Source organism: Sinohyriopsis cumingii, chromosome 19 (genome assembly GCF_028554795.1).
Source record: "Sinohyriopsis cumingii isolate HCF-2022 chromosome 19, ASM2855479v2, whole genome shotgun sequence".
NCBI lineage: Eukaryota > Metazoa > Mollusca > Bivalvia > Unionida > Unionidae > Sinohyriopsis > Sinohyriopsis cumingii.
Window position 1 is genome coordinate 57,172,410 of NC_142979.1, and position 21,116 is coordinate 57,193,525.

The 21,116-nt window shown below is 34.3% G+C and overlaps 1 protein-coding gene across 2 annotated transcripts in view; it reads left to right on the forward strand.

Annotated features, from left to right (window-relative positions):
- LOC149775752 (proline-serine-threonine phosphatase-interacting protein 1-like) overlaps nt 1-21,116 on the forward strand; it is a 65,552-nt gene that overhangs the window by 39,119 nt on the left and 5,317 nt on the right. For both annotated transcript variants that reach the window (XM_089944430.1, XM_089944429.1), the window contains 6 exons: nt 5,068-5,209; nt 7,384-7,446; nt 8,225-8,332; nt 10,960-11,005; nt 15,135-15,214; nt 18,887-18,985. In XM_089944430.1, coding sequence (XP_089800556.1) covers nt 5,068-5,209; nt 7,384-7,446; nt 8,225-8,332; nt 10,960-11,005; nt 15,135-15,214; nt 18,887-18,985 — 538 coding nt within the window. The remainder of the gene's footprint in view (nt 1-5,067; nt 5,210-7,383; nt 7,447-8,224; nt 8,333-10,959; nt 11,006-15,134; nt 15,215-18,886; nt 18,986-21,116) is intronic.

Here is a 21,116-nt window from a genome sequence, read left to right on the forward strand (position 1 = left end):
AAAGGCTGTAACAAATGTTGTGCACAAGAGTGTGCCATGAGCGGCAAATCTCTGTCTTACCTGATTAACGCCCACTCCCCAATTCCCACCTCTCCGGCACAGTCCTTTAAAATTGCGCTGCGACAGGCTTCTTTTTTCGCGCTTCAGGCCGTTTTCTACATTGTTTCAAGCGCTTTTCCCGTCGATTTGCCTTTTGTTTAGTTGCAAAAAGCGCCATTCATTTTTCACACACGTACACGTGAGTTTTCTTTGCAATGGATTAGCTCCATATGTAATATCGGATTTTTCAAATTTTGCGAATTAGCTTATCCCGTTGAAGATTTCCTTTTTAAATTAATAACAAGAAAAGCAATAATAACAATGATAGTAGAAATTTATAATAATAATAATAATAATAATAATCATAATAATAATTCAGAGGCTCGTGGGAAGTGCTTAAATTTTGTAATATTTACTTTTATTTTGATTATAACAACCGTTGTTTAACTCAACAAATAAGGTTTAAAACCGCGACTGTTGTTCTTATTGGTTCAAAGACATTTATTAGCACATATTTAACGTCCAGTATATCTGGTGGAAGAGGAACTTGGAAAAATCCCGGGAAGAACCACCAACCTACGGAAAGATACTGGCAATGTTTCTCACTTACCCCCGTTGGCCGAGTTTGAGACATGAACCCACTGAGACAGAAGTGAGATGTTGGTATTATGTAAATGCGAGCGCCTAGAAACACTGGGGGAATAAGGAAATAAAACTTTGAATTATAGGCGTGCAATTGAACAACAGATACAATATGAAACTTTCGACAAGGGAAATATTCTTTAAAAGCAAATAATGTGATTTTTTTGTTGTGATGGTGGTTGTCTCAACCTCGTTTTTCAGCACACGATAGGCTATACATGGCTGCCAGTACAACTGGTGGAGAAATAACTCGGGGGAAAAACCACCGACTCAAGGAAAGCTACTGACAAATTTCATCCCATCTCCGCACAGACCGAGCCTGCAACCACACAGAGGTCAGATGACTGTGATCGGTAGAGGCGAGCGCTTTAGACCATTCGGCCACCCGAGGCAATTCGAAAACAGTTTGATTCAACCTCTGAAACTGGAATTCCCGATATACAAAATCGAAATTTTAAACACTGCTATGTAGTTCAAGAGAAAAAAATTTAAAAACTGATAGAACAAATGGAACTTCCAACTGTTGCTACGTAAAACAACATTTAAGATTAAAATATTCAAGATATGAAATGGAAATTTCAAAGCCAACAATTTGATTCAACATGTGAAAATGGAATTCTAGACACGTGAGATCAAAAACATTTCAACTGCTATTTTTTGACCAAGGTTTGTCCCCAACGGCGCCTCATTGTTGCCCATTAACATGGGAAAGCCTCTAGACCAGATGAAATGTAAATTTGTTGCTTATTAAGATTATATAGGTGGATAAGGAGGGTGTTTACATGGTGGCGCACATCTAGACTCAGAACACAATTAATTTTATTATATATTGTCTACATTTGTGTCTAAGTACTGAAATTTCCACTGTGTGACCATCAATAATAATAATAATAATGATAATAATAATAATGAGGACTTTGTATAGCGCCTAATCTTTAGAAGCTCTAAGCGCTTTACAACATTAGACAACACATATAAGATAAAAAAAAAACATATAATGATATGATTACAAAAACAGACACCATGAAATTAGAAAACATGAAAAACCATGCTGAAAATATTTAAGGTAGGAAACATTATTAGGTCTTTAAGTTTGTTCTTGCAGTCGAAATAAATGAGTTTTGAGAGCACTCTTGAATGGGATCGCTGTGTCTTTGTGTCTAAGTTCAGTGGGCAATTCATTCCACGTTGCTGGGCCCTAGTATGCAAAAGAACGCTGTCCATATGACTTTGTTTTCATAGTGGGAATAATGAGTATACGATTGTCAGAAGAGGAGCGTAAGTATCTTGCTGATGTGTACACATGGGTGAGGTCGGATAGGTATGTTGGACTAGAGTCCGACAGTGAAACGTAGCACAGAGAACAAAATTTGTATTTGATTCTGGACCGATTGGATAGCCAGTGTAGGGTACAGAGCAGCGGAGAAGTGTGCTCTGATCGTGGTACTCTAAGTATGATCCAAGCAGCTGTGTTTTGAACTTTTTGAAGTTTCTGGAGCAGATATTGAGATGAACCAGACAGAACTGAGTTATAATATTCCGTCTTGAAAGTACTAATGAACACAAGTGTTTTAGTGGCATCAACTGAAAGATATTTGCGAATCGAGCTGATGCGTCTAAGCTCAAGATATGCAGCCTTGCATATGTTCATGAAATGTTGGTGCAATGTGAGAGTACCATCCAGAGTAACACCTAGGTTTCATACTGAGTGTGTGAATTTAATGTTGGTGTTGCTGATATTTATTGTTTGAGGTAAAGGATGTGAATGAGAAAGTCTTTGTGTTGTAATCAGAATGGCCTCAGTTTTATCATCATTCATCTGCAGCTTGTTACATGTCATCCATGATTTCACATCAGAAATGCACCTCTCTGCACCTTGGATGGTAGCATCAACTTCAGTTGGGTGGCTAGATTTGTATATTTGGGTGTCATCAGCGTACAATTGGTGAGACACTGGATGATGATCTATGAAACTTGAGAGCGGCTGAGTGTATAGAATGAAGAGAACAGGTCTAAGAACAGACCCCTGTGGAACACCACAACATAGATCAACTGGGCTGGAGTGTATTCCATTTGTAGACACAATTTGTGTCCTGTTGACCAAGTAGGACTTGAACCACAGTAAGGCTGTATCATGAATGCCAAATACATGCTCGAGACGGTGAAGTAATATATCATGGTCTATTGTGTCAAATGCTGCAGACAAATCAAGGAGGGTGAGGACTGTAATTTTTTCGCTATCAAACGCATAGAGAATGTCATTAACTAGTTTTAGAAGAGTAGTTTCAGTACTGTGGCAAGGGCGATATGCAGACTGCACATTGCTAAAAAGACTGTCTGAATTCAGATGGGATAGCCTTTTCTAATATTTTTTATTTGAATGGGAGATTAGAAACTGGGCGGTAGTTCTTTAAATCGTTATGGTCTAGTGTTTGTTTCTTCAGCAGAGGCTTTACAATGGCAGTTTTGAAAAATGATGGGAATTCCCCAGATGAGAGAGAGGTATTAATAACATCAGTTAGTGAAGGCAATACTAGATCTAAGCACTCAAGCAGCAGTGATGTTGGAATTGGATCAAGTTCACATGACTTTGGTGCACTCGTCATCAGGATTGTACGTACGAAATCCATAGAGGCAGGTTCAAATGATGCTAATGGTTGCCGCTCAAATTCTCTCTCCCAATTGTATGGTGACGACAAGTCAATTGAAATTGTGGTGTCAAGCATATCTCTAATGGTTTGTACTTTGTCACGGAAGAAATTTGCAAACATATCCAGAAGGTCGACTGGAGAGAAGGTAGTTGGAAGTGGTGTAGATTTGTTCCTTGACATTAGCTTGTTAGTAATCTCGAAGAGCTCTTTGCAGCTGGAACTTTCCATGATCTTAGTAGTGTAGTGGGCTGATTTCGCTGCATTGACTATATTTGTGACATTCTTCTTAGCGGCTTCATAGATTAGCTTGTGAATATTGAGTCTGGTGGAAAGCCAAAGCCTCTCAGCTTTACGGCGGTCTCTTTTAGGTGCGAAGCTGGTCCCTAACACTGCTATACCATGGAGAACACTTTTGAATTGATACTCTGCACTTGGTAGCTCCGGCATGTTTGTCGAGCAATGAACGCAAGCAGTTATCGAGTTGTTCTGCTATAGGAGGCAAGCAAGTTTTTAGGTTTGCTTGGATACAAATCATATGTTAATCTAAAACACGGTAAACTATGACGGTAAAGTTCTTGTCATAGTTTCACCGGCATTTTCTTTCAGAGGCTGAACTGGAAATAAAGCAACGTGCAACAGAACGCATATTTCACTTCCGGATCAACAGCAAGGCCTCATTACTCACTGCGCACTGTCGCCGAAGCGCGCACAGACAACCACACCATAAGCTCATATTCTAAAGAATAAACAATTGCCTTCAAATCCATACCAAGAATGCCTAAATCTAACTCTTTACCACCACCAAAAGGAGACAGGAGAAAATGCTCTACAAACAAACTGGGGCTACATTCATGGGTTCTGAACCGTAAATAATAATTGTAATCTGATTTCATATGTCCAACATGGCTGCCATTTGAATCAAACTAAAACTAGTAATAAAAGTCTACAACTGACATGGACTTACCTCAGACTTAAATAAATCGCCGGAAACCACAAACAAAAATCAGAGTCCAAATTAAAGCAACACCGCAAATACGACACTGGCATGGAATACAGCAGATAATATAAAAACCACAAGAGTATTTTGTCAAAATAGCCGAGACCATAAATGATGCTAAACTTACGAAACTCACAAGGAATTTAACAGATGTTAAGACAATTCTGAATACAATTTCAAATTTGAAAATAACAAAATAAACATTGTACCGAAATAGGTTCAAATTGAAATATTATATATAAAAATATCTAATAAAGACAAAATTAAAATGACATATTATAGAATTAACATTTGCAAAGAGTTTACAAGTAATAAAAAACTTACAAAAAAAGCATTCAAACAAATACATGGAATTTTAAAAGGTATCTTTAAGACAACGTATCAAACACGAAATCTGAAAAAGAAACTTTTGAAAAATTACATAAATATTTTAAGACTATTTGACAAGAAATAAGAAAACCGAATACAATAAATGAGTTTTTGGCAATCAAAAAAACATTGTCTGAATTCAAATTGAAAGGGAATCTTGGTATATTTATTATCAAACAAACAACATCCTTGCATACAAATAAATCAAGGGGTAACTACTATGTGTTTGATAATGTACGACAATATATCTTTTACATCCAAATATACAATGATGCATACCATCACACTAGCCATTGATGGAAAATGAATGATAGGTCATAGACAGAACTAAGTAAATTGTACTTTATGTTTAATTTTGTCCATTTCCAGTGGTTTAGGGGCAGGATGGCAGGAATTAAAATTGCAGACGGAGAAAATAGCTCAATCCCACGAGGAATCCGGAAATGAGTACATTAAGATGGCCGAGAGCATCAATAAATTTGCCGAGGAACAACGACAAATGTCGAAACAGGTGATGTATGTTTTTTTTCTGTCTGTATCACCTTAGATATTGCAAATATTCGTATATGATACCAGTCTCATGAATGTGAGTCCACATTGCAACTGTGTTAATTAACAGTGTGAAAATCTATATTCTGTCACGATAAAAACAAATCGAAAGAACATGTGAATTTCTTTTGGTTATTTAATTTTTTTTAAACATCGCATTTGGTCATTTTAAAGTATTTTCTTTTATATACGTAACTACATCACGAATGTCAGTGATGTAACGTATGTACCTAAACACGTTCATTACTAACATACACGTATCCTTTATATAAAAAAATGAGTAGTACATAAACATACGTTTGTGTGACTCGAAATTTAAAGTATGTTTTCTTTCTGGCTTTATTTTTGGAAACGTTATTATTCTATTACTGTTCTAGTATGAGTGCAATCAATTATATCTATCTATCTATCTATCTATATATATATATATATATATATATATATATATATATATATATATATATATATATATATATATATATATATGTGTGTGTGTGTGTGTGTGTTACAAGTTTCGGTTCTAATAAACAGTAAAAAAGAAAGAGTAAAAACAACAAGCACTGAAAAATGTATACATAATTTTTTTTTCTGAAATAATAAAATAAGACCTTACGGTTTTATGAATCAAATCCAAAAATAATCCAAGAATAATCCACGATATAAATTTATTCTTTCTCTTTCTCCAATTGCAACTGCATTTGTTTTTCTTCTTTATCTTTCTGAAGTTCCGGCTTCCTCAGCTTCAATTTAGTCTTGTATTTTAATTCTAAATCCTTCACTTTTATGTCAGAGTCTGATGCAGACTTACTGATCGAAACCAAAGCACTTTTATCCAAAACATTCTTTTCTACCAATTACGGACCACAATATTTGTTATTTCTTGCTTTGTTAAGGAAGCCTCTACCTCAGAAAGATCATATTTTCTGGCAAGTTGAATTAACTCATCTTTTTTAAAAAGGTCTAATTGGTGCTGGGTAGGACTTGAAAGAAGGATCTTCACTTTTGGTGACATTTTAGAAAAAGCTTGCCGAATTCACTAAAGATTTCAAAAGCTAGGTGAATTACAATTTCAAATAAAAGTTTTCTGAAAATATTTAGTCAAAATTCAAAAATCCCGAGGACGAGCGACCCAATTTATTATGTTATGTGTTTAGGTTCTAATAAACAGTATTAAAAAAGAGTGAAAACAACACGTTTTGAAAAATTTAACAAATAATTTATTTCCCTAGAAAAACACTGTAAAATGGGAAAAAAGAACTTAGGGTTTTGTAGATTAAGTCCAAAAATAATCCAAGAATAAACCACGAATCAAATTTTAGAAGTCCTAGTAAAGAAATGTTTTAATGAATTTAAGTTTGAGTCCCAACGAAAAATCCAAAATGGATGGCGATGACGTATACTGTGGTCAGTATAGCGCTGATGTGTTTACAGTTCTTGTGAATCACAGAAAATAATATTCCGGTGTCTGAATTACGAATAAACTTTAAAAAAATGTCTTTGTCCAATAATTCTGTATGAGCATTCAAATATTTTCAGGAAAAAGAATTAATCTTTTAGAATCCAAATGATTTGAATCAAAATTAAAATGTAACCCCAAACTGGTCACAAACAAACACTTTTCTAGTGTCCAAGGTAAAAGCCCAACTGAGATTATTTTCTATAGACAAAGATTGCACAGACAATTAAAACGCAAAACATATGCCCGTATGAGGGTCACATGATCACATTCCAGAACATTTTAGAAGGTATTCACATGCCTAATATCACGTATTCCAGGACAGCCTCGATTTCACTATTATCATTCACACATTAAAAATGAATTTAAAAAAGTAGTTGTTTACTTGATTCTCAATCAAGACCAGGAACTAAGTCAGCAAAAGATACAAGTTTGGTGTTTACGACGAAACAGTCAGGTCAAACTAAGTTCTGGAAAATATAAAATTCTTTGTAAACAAAATTAAATTACTTTGACATGCAATGAAATTAAAAACAAAACGATTTTAAAACTTACAAACAATGAAATTAAATCAAATATGCATAACAAGATATATATATATATATATATATATATATATATATATATATATATATATATATATATATATATATATATTCTTCTAAATTTTACCTCAACAGTACGAAGACAAAATGAAGGAGACTCATAAAGCAAAGAAGAATTTGTTCAACAAGATGATTGATGTAAGAATACAATGGTACCAGCTTGTTTAACCAATAAACTTGTAGAGTAATCCTGGACGATCACACGAACAACTTTGGCCCACACGAAGTATACGACAGAACGTTAATACAATAATTCCCAGTAACTTCTCTGTACCTATACATATTCGCATTAGTTGAATTTTTTTAGATCTAAGAATTCCTATTAATGAAGTACAGTATATGGAGTGACCGCAATACATGCGTTTAACTTACGCTTGCCATGTATCATCATGGATGCCCACATACATACATGTAGAGCTTTCTAGACAATCGTCATAAAAGCTATCAGTATATTTTACTGATAAGGGAACAGTTCTACTGCGCATTCGAGTATATAGGAAAAAAACATTATGTTGTAAGGACGAAAATCCGCTAAAGTTGAGAATATCTTTCAACTCGAAAGGCAAAGAACAAGAAGTTTTGCGTGTTTACAAAAAGCAATCCATCCTAGTGTGTATTATTTTGCTTTGTCATAAACGTCAACACATTATTATCGTTTCTATTCATGAAATGTTCGTTTTTTGTTTTATTTCATTTCTTGAGTCATTAGTTTTGTATTAGACATAGTTTAAGAAATAATTTTGAAAATATGTATTGTTAATTTGTTTCTATTTAATGGATAAAATGATTGGGAATGGATACAAACGTAAAAATTAGCACTAATAATGGATTATTGGTTTGACATTATTAACACGTGCAAACACATCACAGAACGCTGTACATTTTATCGGGTCGTTAACATCATGTTTGATTTTAGGGCCAGAAAACCTACCACTCTAAATGTCGGGACTTGGTACAACAAGAAGAGCAATTGAAGGTGTCCGAGAACAACGTGTCAACAACCACCGCCAAAGATATAGATAAAGCAAGTCAATTGTTATTATCCATACATTTTTTAGTGTGTTAATTAATCAATCATTTTTTAAATGTTATGAACTAGGAGGCAGAGATGTAAAGCATAGTTTCCCGTTTTTCCAGTCGATTTACGATGTTTGAAGAATCCCGTTGTAATGTTTAATTAATTTGCTTTAACAGTCGTGGAACAGAGATATTGGTGTCTACCAGCGTGGCAAAAATATTACTAATAAAACAAACACCAATGGCCACCATTTTACTTGAGCCTGTTTGATTTTAGGTCAATGGTCAGTTTCAATTTTATTTTTAAGACGCGTGTATAAATTTATCAAATTTGCGTGTTTAGTGACTGGGTTCTATAAGTCCATAACAGTCATGAAACAATCTAATGGTTATAATTTTTCCAGTATGAGTGGTAGGGGCGTGACTTTGTAATACTTTTTACCAACTCATGTAGGGATACCAGTGCATTCAGAAAACAATTGTCCATTTTTCCGTTTCCATCATCCAGAGTTGAGATAAGACGGTATTGCTTTGTGGCTGAGAGAAAAAAAAGTGGCAAATTAAAACTGGACTCGACAGGGAACAAGCAACATTAATTAGTGTTTTTACATACAAGTTGCGTGTTTTTGACCCATTTATGGAAGTTTATATACGAATTTTCTCTGAGCGGCTGGTGTTCATATATGTGCAGTGTCAAATAAGCAATCATGTCAAATATCTATTTAATATATTCGCTAAGTTTCTGTCAAAACATTGTGAAGTACTTTAAAGAAAGTTTAAATCACCGCTTGCTTGCATTTCACTTCTGTTCATTATGTATGTGGGCCTGATCCTGTGGGTGAAAAACATTCGTTTTTGATTGTCTGCTGCGTGCCAGTGCATATAATACCGACTCAGTTGTGATGTACACTTAGTCGTGATTGAATATGGACTGGTGTGTGCATGCAATGCAATGGGTACCATTTACCCACGGACCTGGGTTCAAATCTCCGTAGAGAACGAATTAAAAATTCTCCAACCTGTACGACAGCTTTATATTATATTATATTATATTATATTATATTATATTATATTATCTCACTGTCAAGGATTTATTGAGAGGCTGTGAAACAGCATGTTCTTACCCCTATATTGAAATGGGTGCTTTCTCGTTTTATTAGAAGAGATGGTAATAATCTAGAATAGTTATAAGTGTTCTGACACTGTCACTTCCCTGCTACTAATATGAGTTTGATTTCATTGAGTCTTGTTTAGTAGCCGCATATGGCTTGCTACACTTCATCGATCCATCACTAGGAAAAGAGTAATTTTGTACTTATGTTAGGCAAAATATATTTTCCGGTCTGACAGAGTTACAAGTATCAATTGCTCTAGTTGACACCTGAAGCAATTTATCCATATTCACCAGATATACATGAGTAAGATTTATGTAGACGTCCTTCCCAGTCTTATGAAATTAATTTGTTACTTGCTAGCAAAAGATTTAGCAATGTTTTGGAAATGTGTATGGCGTACAATCATCTTGAATAATCAGAGAGGTATTGTCAGAACATTTTCAAACGAACAAATATCTTTCTTGTCTTCTAAACTGGGATTGTACATTTCAAAGGTGGGGGACTATATATATATATATATATATATATATATATATATATATATATATATATATATATATATATATATATATATAAACGCAGAAACATTGCATTGTCCAAAATTGTGTATGTTCTATAAATCAGCTTTTCAATTGAACTGGTCTTTCTCTGCTATATTTCAAGATGAAAGCTATTAAAACCGATGCTATTTTCTAAATCATCCTTCAAAAACTAACGTTCTATTATGTTAGACTGGCCAAATATGATTGATTTCTTGCCATTCAACTGAAAATACCAAATTCGTGGTATATTCTTTGAAATTTGTTGGGTCTATTATTTATGTTTTGATCGGACACCCATTAGATGCATGCCAAATTGTTCGATGTAAAGCTTGATAAATAATATTCCTTGCAGTGGGGAACACACGCATACTTACGTATACACACTCATACTTACATATGCAAACTCATACTTACATATACAAATTCATACTTATATTTACACACTCATACTTACATATACACACTCATACTTACATATGCAAACTCATACTTGCATATACATACTCATACTTACATATATACATGCTCATACTTACATATATACAAACATACTTACATATACACACTCATACTTACATATGCACACTCATACTTGCATATACAAACTCATACTTAAATATACATACTCATACTTACATACACAAATCAGACTTACATGTACACACTCATACTTACATGTACACACTCATACATGTACATACTCATACTTACATATACATACCAATACTTACATATAAACACTCATACTTACATTTACATAGATAAAATGAGAGGAAAGAGACATGAATTGTCTGCAACTCTTCATGATTTTCTACATCACATGCATGGTTATGTGAGATGTTAGGAATTAAATAGCAGGATAAACGTATACTTGTATATTATTTTCGTTGAAATGTTATTATTTCATTTAATATGAGTTATTAAAATTTTAATTTCATTCAAACTCTTGTCGTCAAAGCCGACATTTTTCATTTCAGCTGAAGACGAAAGCATTGAAGTGCCGAGAGGCTATGGAGCAAGCCGGTAACATATTGAATCAGTTGTAACTATAATTGAACACGTTTTCATCAGAAAGACATTAATGCACTCAGTCTAGGCCAACATATCATGAAAATATTAGTTGAATCATCAAACAATTAGAGAGGACCTTCCTAAAGTAACTGCGTGTGTGATTGGTCTACCAATTAGAGAGGACCTTCCTAAAGTAACTGTGTGTGTGATTGGTCCACCAATTAGAGAGGACCTTCCTAAAGTAACTGCGTGTGTGATTGGTCTACCAATTAGAGAGGACCTTCCTAAAGTAACTGTGTGTGTGATTGGTCTACCAATTAGAGAGGACCTTCCTAAATTAACTGTGTGTGTGATTGGTCTACCAATTAGAGAGGACCTTCCGAAAGTAACTGCGTGTGTGATTGGTCTACCAATTAGAGAGGACCTTCCTAAAGTAACTGTGTGTGTGATTGGTCAAAACGAAAGCTCAAGATCAAGAGTATTATGATTTCAATGCAAGGTCCACATTCTCATAAATGTCTAAACAAAACGTTCAAGCTAAATCCACAAATCACCAAACTATGACTAAGTTAATATATGTTTCATGTGTTATAGTGCAGTTTGTGAGAACATTTTTTAAGACTATGCAGCTTTTCGTTGCCCGACTCACACACACACACACACACACACACACACACACACACACACACACACACACATGTGAACATATGCATACAGTATGTAAATCCAAGACAAATTCCTGACGTTGGGAATCGACCCAGGGATCAATGTCGGTTGTATGTCAGAATTCATCTTAACATGCCCAGTAACATGGTATGGGATCTATGTCCTGTTAAGTTTGATTTTATTTACAGTAACTGTCCCGAGTCTGATGAAATGTTTTTATACAGATATTTTTTGAAAGAACCTTTTTAGTAAATGTTAGTTTAGATTATCTTAGTTGAACGACGTTTGAAGTATTATCAGGCAAAGTGCATTACCGGTCATGAGTTAGGGTCTGCTGCTTATCAGAGTTAGTGATGCACTTTTACTTGCACTAACAAGGTATATTCAGCTGAGTGGAGTCACGTGACCCATGAACTTTAATACCCAGAGAGACTAAATTATGCGGAACAAAGTGTCAACACTTAATTAATGACACTGTAGCTCTGTTGACAGATGTTCCTTCGAGTGATGGTGTCCAAATAATAGGTCTGAAGGAAGAAATATTTTTCACAGAGAGTACGACCTGTGACGTTGGCTTGTTGGCGTTTCGCATCAAACACTAGGTTCCTTAGTAACACAGTCGCTATGTTTGCTTATGCGGGTCTATGTTTTCAAGCAACATGCGCGATCGTTCACCTTCTATGATAATCTCAATAATTCCGTAAATTTTAGAGTTACATCTTTTTGAACAAATGTATACAAGATTTCCTCCTTTTTTTGTTGAAATTTCTTTTAGAAATATTAAAACAAGACTTTACTTATATTGGACGCAGACGACATAGTTTTGACTGCAATAGTAAATCTGGATCTGAATCGGAATGTATACAACGCAAAGCCAGTTACGGCATAAAATTGCACCGGAGGAGAAAACCGCTAAAATGTTGGTATAATTGTTCTGAAGCTGTTTTGATGCTCTCCCCTGTTGGCGCGCACACACCACTATCATTAAAATGATTCCAGTCCAAAATTGTTTTTACGAAAAAAGAATTTCTAAATTGTTCTCTTCTACAATGCTGAACTGCAAAACAACTACTGCTGTTTGATACTTGTTTTTCTACAATATATTTAGTTACAAAGTTAGGAAAAGATTGTTTATGTATTTTTGGTTTTAAACGCAAGTTGGGTAAGAGATCTGGCACTAAACAATCAACCACTTTGTTGAGGTATGTCAGTCGGATCATTCTTCGCCTGTCTTACAGGGCTGATAGATCAAGATCATTTGACATTTTGGTGACGCATCGTCCTTCACTGGTACTTGTTGTCACCAGATGCAGATACTGCTGCCAGGCGTTGATCATTCTCGACTCTGTCGATATCCTTGGTGTAACAGTGATCACGGACTACACATCGAAATAGATCTGACTACTGCTAGAAAGGTGTATCGTCTGCATGTCTGTGGACAATGTCTTTCTTTTGAGAAATACCAATGAAGAGTTTGCATTATTGGTCGCTTTGATAATACGAGATTCCCACTTGAAGTACTCAGATAATGTTAGCCCAAGATATGTGTTTTCACTTGTTGTGGTACGTGATTATTTAATGTGATGAGGTTTGATGATTTTGTTGTTTTACTTGTCATACTCATGAGGTAGCATCTGGTAGCATCATACCCCAATCTGCCGCCCATTTAGCGAGGGCAGTAAGATTATTCTGAAGGTTACGGCGGTCACACTGGTTTTGAATTGTTCTGTAAAGGAGATAGTCGTCTGCAAGCAACCTAACCTGAGATTTCAGACAGTCTGGAAGGTCTTTTGTGTAGCAAAGAAAGAGGAGGGGACCTAGCACCGTTCCCTGAGGGACACCAGAGTCGACAGTGACAGCTTCAGATGCTTCTCCATTTACTGTTGCTTTCATGTGTCGCTTTGTCAAGAATATCTCTAGGCAGCAGTTTAGTGGCCCAGTGATTCCATAGTTTTCTAATTTGAACAATAATGTACGATATGGCACAGCATCGAACGCTTTTGAAAACTGTAGAATAACCATGTCGGTTTCTATTTCTTTGTCATTGTTTTTAAATAGGTCATGCATTGTTACAAGAAGTTACGTTCCGCAGGAATATCCCGATCTAAAGCCGAAGTTCAGTTTAGTTAGAATATTATTTTTTTCAGGTGGTTAAGAAGATGCTTAGATATTCTATGTTCAATATGTTTGCGTGTGACTGATGTAAAGGACAAGGTCAGTAATTTTCTGCAAGGTGTGCGTTGTATTTTTTTAACACTGGGATTACATTTTGCATCCAGCCTGTTAGTTGATAATCATCCAATGTCAACCGACAATTGGAAAATAGCTCGCAAGCCAGAGGCTTGTTGGTGGGCACAGCTTTTCAGGATTATGTTGGCAATGTTGTCTGGTCCACCTGCTTTGTTGGAAGTACTTATATTTGGCAACAATCTTTAACACTTTATGTTGCTATCTTATGGCTTGGTAGGTTGTATTTGTTTAAATAAAAATTAACATATTGTTTGAAACGTTTTTGATGAAAGCTGTTTTAAATTGATCGACAAGCATTTGAGGTTTTCTTTTGCTATAATTTATTAAGGTTCCTTTTAACTTTAGTGTCGAATGCCAAAGTTGTCTTGTTTTTTTTTTTAATTTACACATCTCCAGATGGTTTAGTGTTTTTATACCCGAGGTCCTTTTGAATGGTGTTTTTATGGATGGTCTCTGCTAGTTCAAATTATTTTATGCACTGTTTCTAAAATGACTGTATTCATTCCATTGGTTTGTGTTTTTAGCTTTGTGGAAAGGTTTTGGTATACGTTTTATATTCTCTTCAGCGTTTGAGTAAACCATGGCACCTATTTTCATGATTTTGCAAAGTTTTGATGGAATATTTTGTCCATGCTGTTATAGATCGTGTTCTTAAAAAGAGACTATAGAGTTTCAAGATTAATTCCATTATTGTATTCTTCGTTAATATTTTTGGATAGACGGTATGCTTCTAAATATATAGTGTCTCATTCAGTTTGGAGCACACTTACTGTTCTGGAAACCAGAAAAGGGCAATGAGCAGTCTATATGTTTATTTACATACCGAGCTTTCGTTTGCTCTGAAATGCCAACAAGTTGACAGTGTTATGGATCCCATGGCGAATCAGGTTAAAAATTGTAAATTGATGAATTATTTGGCTAAGTTTAATGCATTCTTTTATATCATTGATGCTTATCGTTTTTGAAATGGGGGTGGGGTACAACTACACGAGAAGGTGTACGAAGACTATGAATATCATTAAAGAGCTCTAAAGAGAGTCGTCCAGGGAGTATTCCAGTTCATAAAAGTGCTTCCTTTTGTTAAAGTAAACACATACTTAATAATGAGCAAAAAACGCAAGCATTCGAAGCAGATAGTGGTAAACAGAGTCAGCTTAATTTGATTTTGTTCATTGGATATTAGTAAAGGATGAATGAAAATACAAATGAGTTTAAAAAATTTCAGACCAGAGCTATCAGGCCGCGTTGGAAAACCTGGAAAGGGTCCGTCAGTATTGGGAGAACGACATGGAGGTCGTGTGCAAGGTATGATTACTTACTATATACAGTTCAGCGAACAAATTGGCTTGATCAGCGCACTCTGTGAAGCCAGACCAATTTATGATATAACGGTCATACTCTAAGTTGAAGAACAAACAAAATCTATATATAAGTAACGTTATCATATACGTTAGAGCCCTAATGTCAGCAGGAGATACCATTATCAATTCCTTGTTTAACGTAAAAAGTTCTCAGATTTAAGTATTTTTAATTTATATGTATAATTCTCATTTAAATTTAGAGCAATTAACATTAAAACGTTTTGCCATCTGATTTTATAAAATAACTGTTGCCTGTATAAGAATTGTGTTCTAAACTGAGGCTGCAAACTCAGGCTTTGAAATATCGTAGATAAAAATGATTTAAAAAAAGCTGATTTACTGCTACAGTTCTAGCTGCGGAATTGCAACCTGAATTTTGATCTAATGTAACTGAACCCTGATATATCGAATAACATGAACATAGCTGTACTTAACAGGCAAAAACATGTTAAGAATTGAGAAGCTACTACAAGGAAATCGTATGTACTGATGTGTCTGAACTTTAATGTTTTTAAGTACAAGGTATTTATATTATATTGATTTGTGATATATAACATTGACTGATAGCTTTTGTCCAACGCATATTTAATACGTACAAACTCACTATAACCATCTAGGTACATGCGGTAAAACATGTTTACAGCTTTGTAGCTACTATTTACGAATAATGTATATATCTATATATCTATCATTTAACTTTAAATTAAACTTACTCTAGGAAACGTCCTTACATTTCGCTCTTGTGTTTAGCTGGATTGGTGCCGGCTCCTTCCTCTCCCCCTTCCCCCACATTAGGCCCTGGTTTTCTGTACAGAGTAAATATATTTTATCATTTTTAATTAAATTCCGTGTTTGATATGTTAAGTAAATAGTTCAAGTTAGTAAAGAGATTTAACAAATTTAACTAAATGGCCTTCCTATATGCACTGCATCAAACAATTGATAAAGGCCAAACTGCTTTCGGAATCTTCCAGTTCCTTTCTGAACGGCACAAAGCCACAAAAAGACGATTAACGAAACAGGAACAAAACACAAAAAGGAAGTACTATACAGAATCTACATTATGATTGATGTTGATATATACATAGACGATATACAGTGAAATAATAGATCAAGTTGAATAAGGTTGAATGTTGCTACTTTTAGTTCTTGTAAGGCGGAAAAAGAACTAGAACAAAAGTTCCAATGGACAGAGTGTTTTATGTTTGTTTGGTAATTGGGGCGGATCGTGGGGGGTCGCTTTTAGATTGCAGAAAAATTGCAACCAATTTGAAAATTTACTTATTTATAAACACAAGTTTCATATTTTACGCGCGCATACCCTCTACCTCAAAACTTATGAGAGTATCAAAATACCTTGTTATTGTTGTAGGGTTTAACGCCATTTTTTTTCAGCACACGATAGGCTATACATGGCGGCCAGTATTAATGGTGGAGGAAGAACCCGGGAAATCCCCGGAAAGAACCACCGACCCTCGAGAAGCTACTGGCAAGCTTTCTCACATACCCACATTGGTATCAAAATATGAAACTATCCAATGAGATCAAAGGACCATATATTTTCTTGAATTGGTGATTTCTCAAAACTTGCACAAATTATGTTCTACAGTAGTACTGTATCAACAAACGAATATTAATTAACAGCTTAAAAACGCTTTTTAAAATAAATTTAAAAATTGGTATGATTTTTTTAATTTTAGAACTTTGTTTTTGCAGAAAAATGAGTTAAGACGACGGGTTTGAGAAAGCGAATTAATGGCAGAAAAATGTTATTTGGGGTACTTGTAAATTGATTGTTACATATTCATAGACAACTGCCAGTTTGTATTTTTCTCGATTTAAACCGCTGGGTTTGAGTGTTCGCAACCGGCGAAACCAATAGGTTTGTCTGGATTTCCTTTTTCTGTGCTCCATTTTGAGTTATGGGCGATCCCTGTCAGTATTACTTAGTTGAAAGTATGGCAGGGAGAAGATATATGTTTCGCCATTGGGCTCTTTTCCACTTTAATCGTTTGCCAGTCTGATTTGTGGAGATTCATTCTAATGTTTAATTTCTGCGCTTCTGACAGGTTATCAAATAATGGTATAATACTGTAATGACAATATTGTTAGTTAAAGATAGTTCATTTATACAGTTTATAACTTAACTGTATAGTTAACAAAAGTCGCATGATAATTTAAAGAAAATTGTTATCAAGGAGAACATTTACATATTGGCGTACAGTTACCACTGGCGATTTTCAGGATACTAAGTCTGTGACAATATGTGTTCAGGACTAATCACACAGGATACCCACCAGCTGGGGTGGTTTTTCGAGCTCTACCAAATACATCTGGGCTTTAAAAGAAAAATCACCAAATTTAAGTCCTGGAATATCCATGCTTCCACAACCTGAAAATGTGCAAAATTTAATTGCAAACAATTTCGCGCCTCAAATGGAAGTAGTTGAAATTATCATTCTCCGCGATGATATTAGAACAAAACAGTTTAGGAGTACAGCTGAATGTTTTGGGTTTTGGTTGGCTTGAGAATTCCCAAAAGGACAAACAGATACATACATGAGCCAAGCGGACTACACTGCTGGTTCAGATAAATGTAAACAGACAATTTTAAACAGAGCTCTTTTTCGACATTATTATGTTGCTAAGTTCTTTACCAAAGACTGGTGCGATGTAAATGTTACCAATATTAAACCCAAAGCATCCCGTTATGTAGCTACAAATAAACAGAGAACACTTTTCGGATTTTATATTGCAAAAGCATAGGGTGAAGATTAGGACGTGAATCCATTCCGTGATTTGATACTTGGCGGACGTTATAACAATTTATGATAATGTATGTTTTGTGACACATAACTTGGAGAGATTTTGTACTCCATATTAAAGATGACAAATCCCTCAGCCGTAACATGTATAAATGGGGCATTTAATATGCTATCTACTACAGGACGATTATGGTAGATTTGATAGCTGGTACCTACTGCATGATTTGATGGATGTTAACATTTTACATAATAATATCAAAATAGTTTAGTGTACTTGTGTGTTTTCATGACAATGAAGTTTATTGATTGTAAAATAATCGAACATTTAGAGAAGGAGAGAGATATAGATTCGAGGAAATAAAACAATAAAGAACAGGGATACAACGAGATATATTTTATTTGTTTCCTACCATTTGCTAAATAAATCGTGCTAAGCTCCACTAAAACAAAAAAAATTAATAAACAAAAAATAAATTTAAAAAAAAACCACAAAAAAACATTCATTTGTGTTACGCTACACGCATATATCTTGATGTGTCTATCGTACATCTAAAGATCATTTCCTAAATTGTTATTCTATCTATCGATCGGCGTTAAATTTATTTACAAGTTCTAAGAAAACAAAACGTTTCAACAAAATATTCAGAACTTTTTAATAAATTTTGTATGTAGAGAAAAAGAGTGAATAAATACCCACGTTACTATGATAAATAGGTATATCAGTTAATCAGTTCGTTAATATCTCAAATCACAATAATTTAGTTAATCGTTGCGAATAAATTTGTGAGTAATTTGTTAGAATGTTGTCCAATTAAATATCATATATTTTGCTACTATCGATTTTCAATTAGGTCTTTCAAGACATTGAGGAGAGTCGAATCTACTTTCTACGAGATTTGTTGTGGAGATGTACAAATGTTGATTCCCGCATAGGCGTGGATCAAGACGAAGTAAGTCATATTCCAGTATTACACTTTTCCTAATATATATACGCTAAAAATTACATTACCTTTTAAGGTGTTGGTACCAAGCAGTTTGATATACCAATACTGTTGGCATATAAAATTGTCCATTTTGTCCATTGGTGCATTAATACGTATATATGAATGTTGTTTTAACAGTAGGCTATCGCATCTAAACTATCTAGATTAGTATTTAATTTCCACTGCTTAGTTATTAATAACATAAGAAAAAACAAAGAGAACAATATCAATAATATTCTCTCTCTCTCTCTCTCTCTCTCTCTCTCTCTCTCTCTCTCTCTCTCTCTCTTAAACTAAGAAACAGAACAGAGCCAAAATCGAGTTTTTGAAATTTAACAAACAATTGATTTCCGTATAATACCAAGTGAAATTTTTAAAAGAACTTACAATATTTTTAATTAAATCCCATATAGTCCTAAAAGTTTTATCACAAGTCCAAATGTATAGAATTCCAATTGAATTCCTACGGTGTTCCAGATAAAGTCCAATATTGAATATGTTAATGTGCCTGTATTTTCCAATGTGTGAATGTGCCATCGGCCTGGTATGTAATGTTGTGTGAAGAATCTTTGATGTATCACAATAATAAAATCCAAAATGTCCGTGTCTGAATCCAATATAATTCCAAATTAACGTTTTAGTCCAAGAATATTACTGTAATTGCAGTGAAGAATAATTTGAGTAAAACATTCTGGACCAAACTAGTCACAACAATAAGACTGATTCTGCTTCAGATGTTAAGGCAAGAATGACTAATATTTCAAGTAAGCAACATTAATCTAAAAATCTAAGAAACAATAATAAAGCCAGGATGTAGGTTAGTCTCCTTTCTAAAACACTCAAAGCTGTCAACAAATTTAGGAATTTCCAAGTGGAAATCTAATGTTCTAGACTCAAATTCAAATAAAAATATTTACCTCTAACTCTAATGATCTAAATAATTAACCAATATTCATAGAGAAATATTAATTACGTATCATGTTGTTTACAAAATAAATGTCACTTTAACTTTATTTTGGACAAGGCCGAGTACAAAATACAGATACACATGACATATAAGCTTTGAAAAATACAGAAAAAATCAAAATTAACCATACAAAACATTGCACCATTGTAAACTAGAGTCGATCACAAGATAATGTTAATTTGTCAGGAGGATCTTCGGGTGTACCAGAATCTTTAGAGATGACCGTCGTTCTGTGATTGACAGACACAGAGAGCAGATAGAACTTAGATAAAAATGTTTTAAATTGTAGTTAATCAAACAGAATAAAGTTTTTTAAAGCAGATTTTGAATTTGACTCAATCTGTCGAGAAAATAAAAAAAAAAACAATAGGGTGTTTTCTTATAACTGAAACTGGGGAATAAAAAATCTTGCACAGCGTTTTTTACTTTTAAAATTAATAATGATTTCCTTTAATACCATAGTATGCTCGTTCTAACGCCAAATTTCTTTGAGACTCTTTAAAATCCATCTCCGTTTTTACTGATTCATCATGTAGAGACTTAGACAAATGAATACGTTCTTTTTTGACAAATGAATACATTCTTTTTGACAAAAAATCAGTGAAGCTGAGTAAGATTCCAGCCATTCATTTGTATGACATATAAAATTGATACTGGGTTGTATACTTCACAGTTTCAATGACTGTAATCACCCTACTGCATAGAATAACAAGGCTTCTTATTTCAAATCATTATCATTGAAAAATAAGGTGTAATTTTCCTGCCCTTTAAAAAGTCCACGGCAGACTACCCCTTTAATCTCAGCAACGGGTTTTATATTGTTTCTACCCTGTTTTTCTTAAAGGTCGACTGTTATAGACTATACATTTACACTGTGTTAGACAATACATCGACACTGTGAAACTATACATCTACACTCTCAAATCGACTGTATCGACTATACATCTACACTGTCTTAGACTATACATCTACCCGTGTTAGACTATATCGTCACTGTGTTAAATTGTACATATACACTGTGTTATACTATACATATATCTGTATTAGACTATATCGTCACAGTGTTAGATTATACATCTATATCAACAATGTGTTAAACTATACACATACACTGTCTCAAGTCAACCGTGT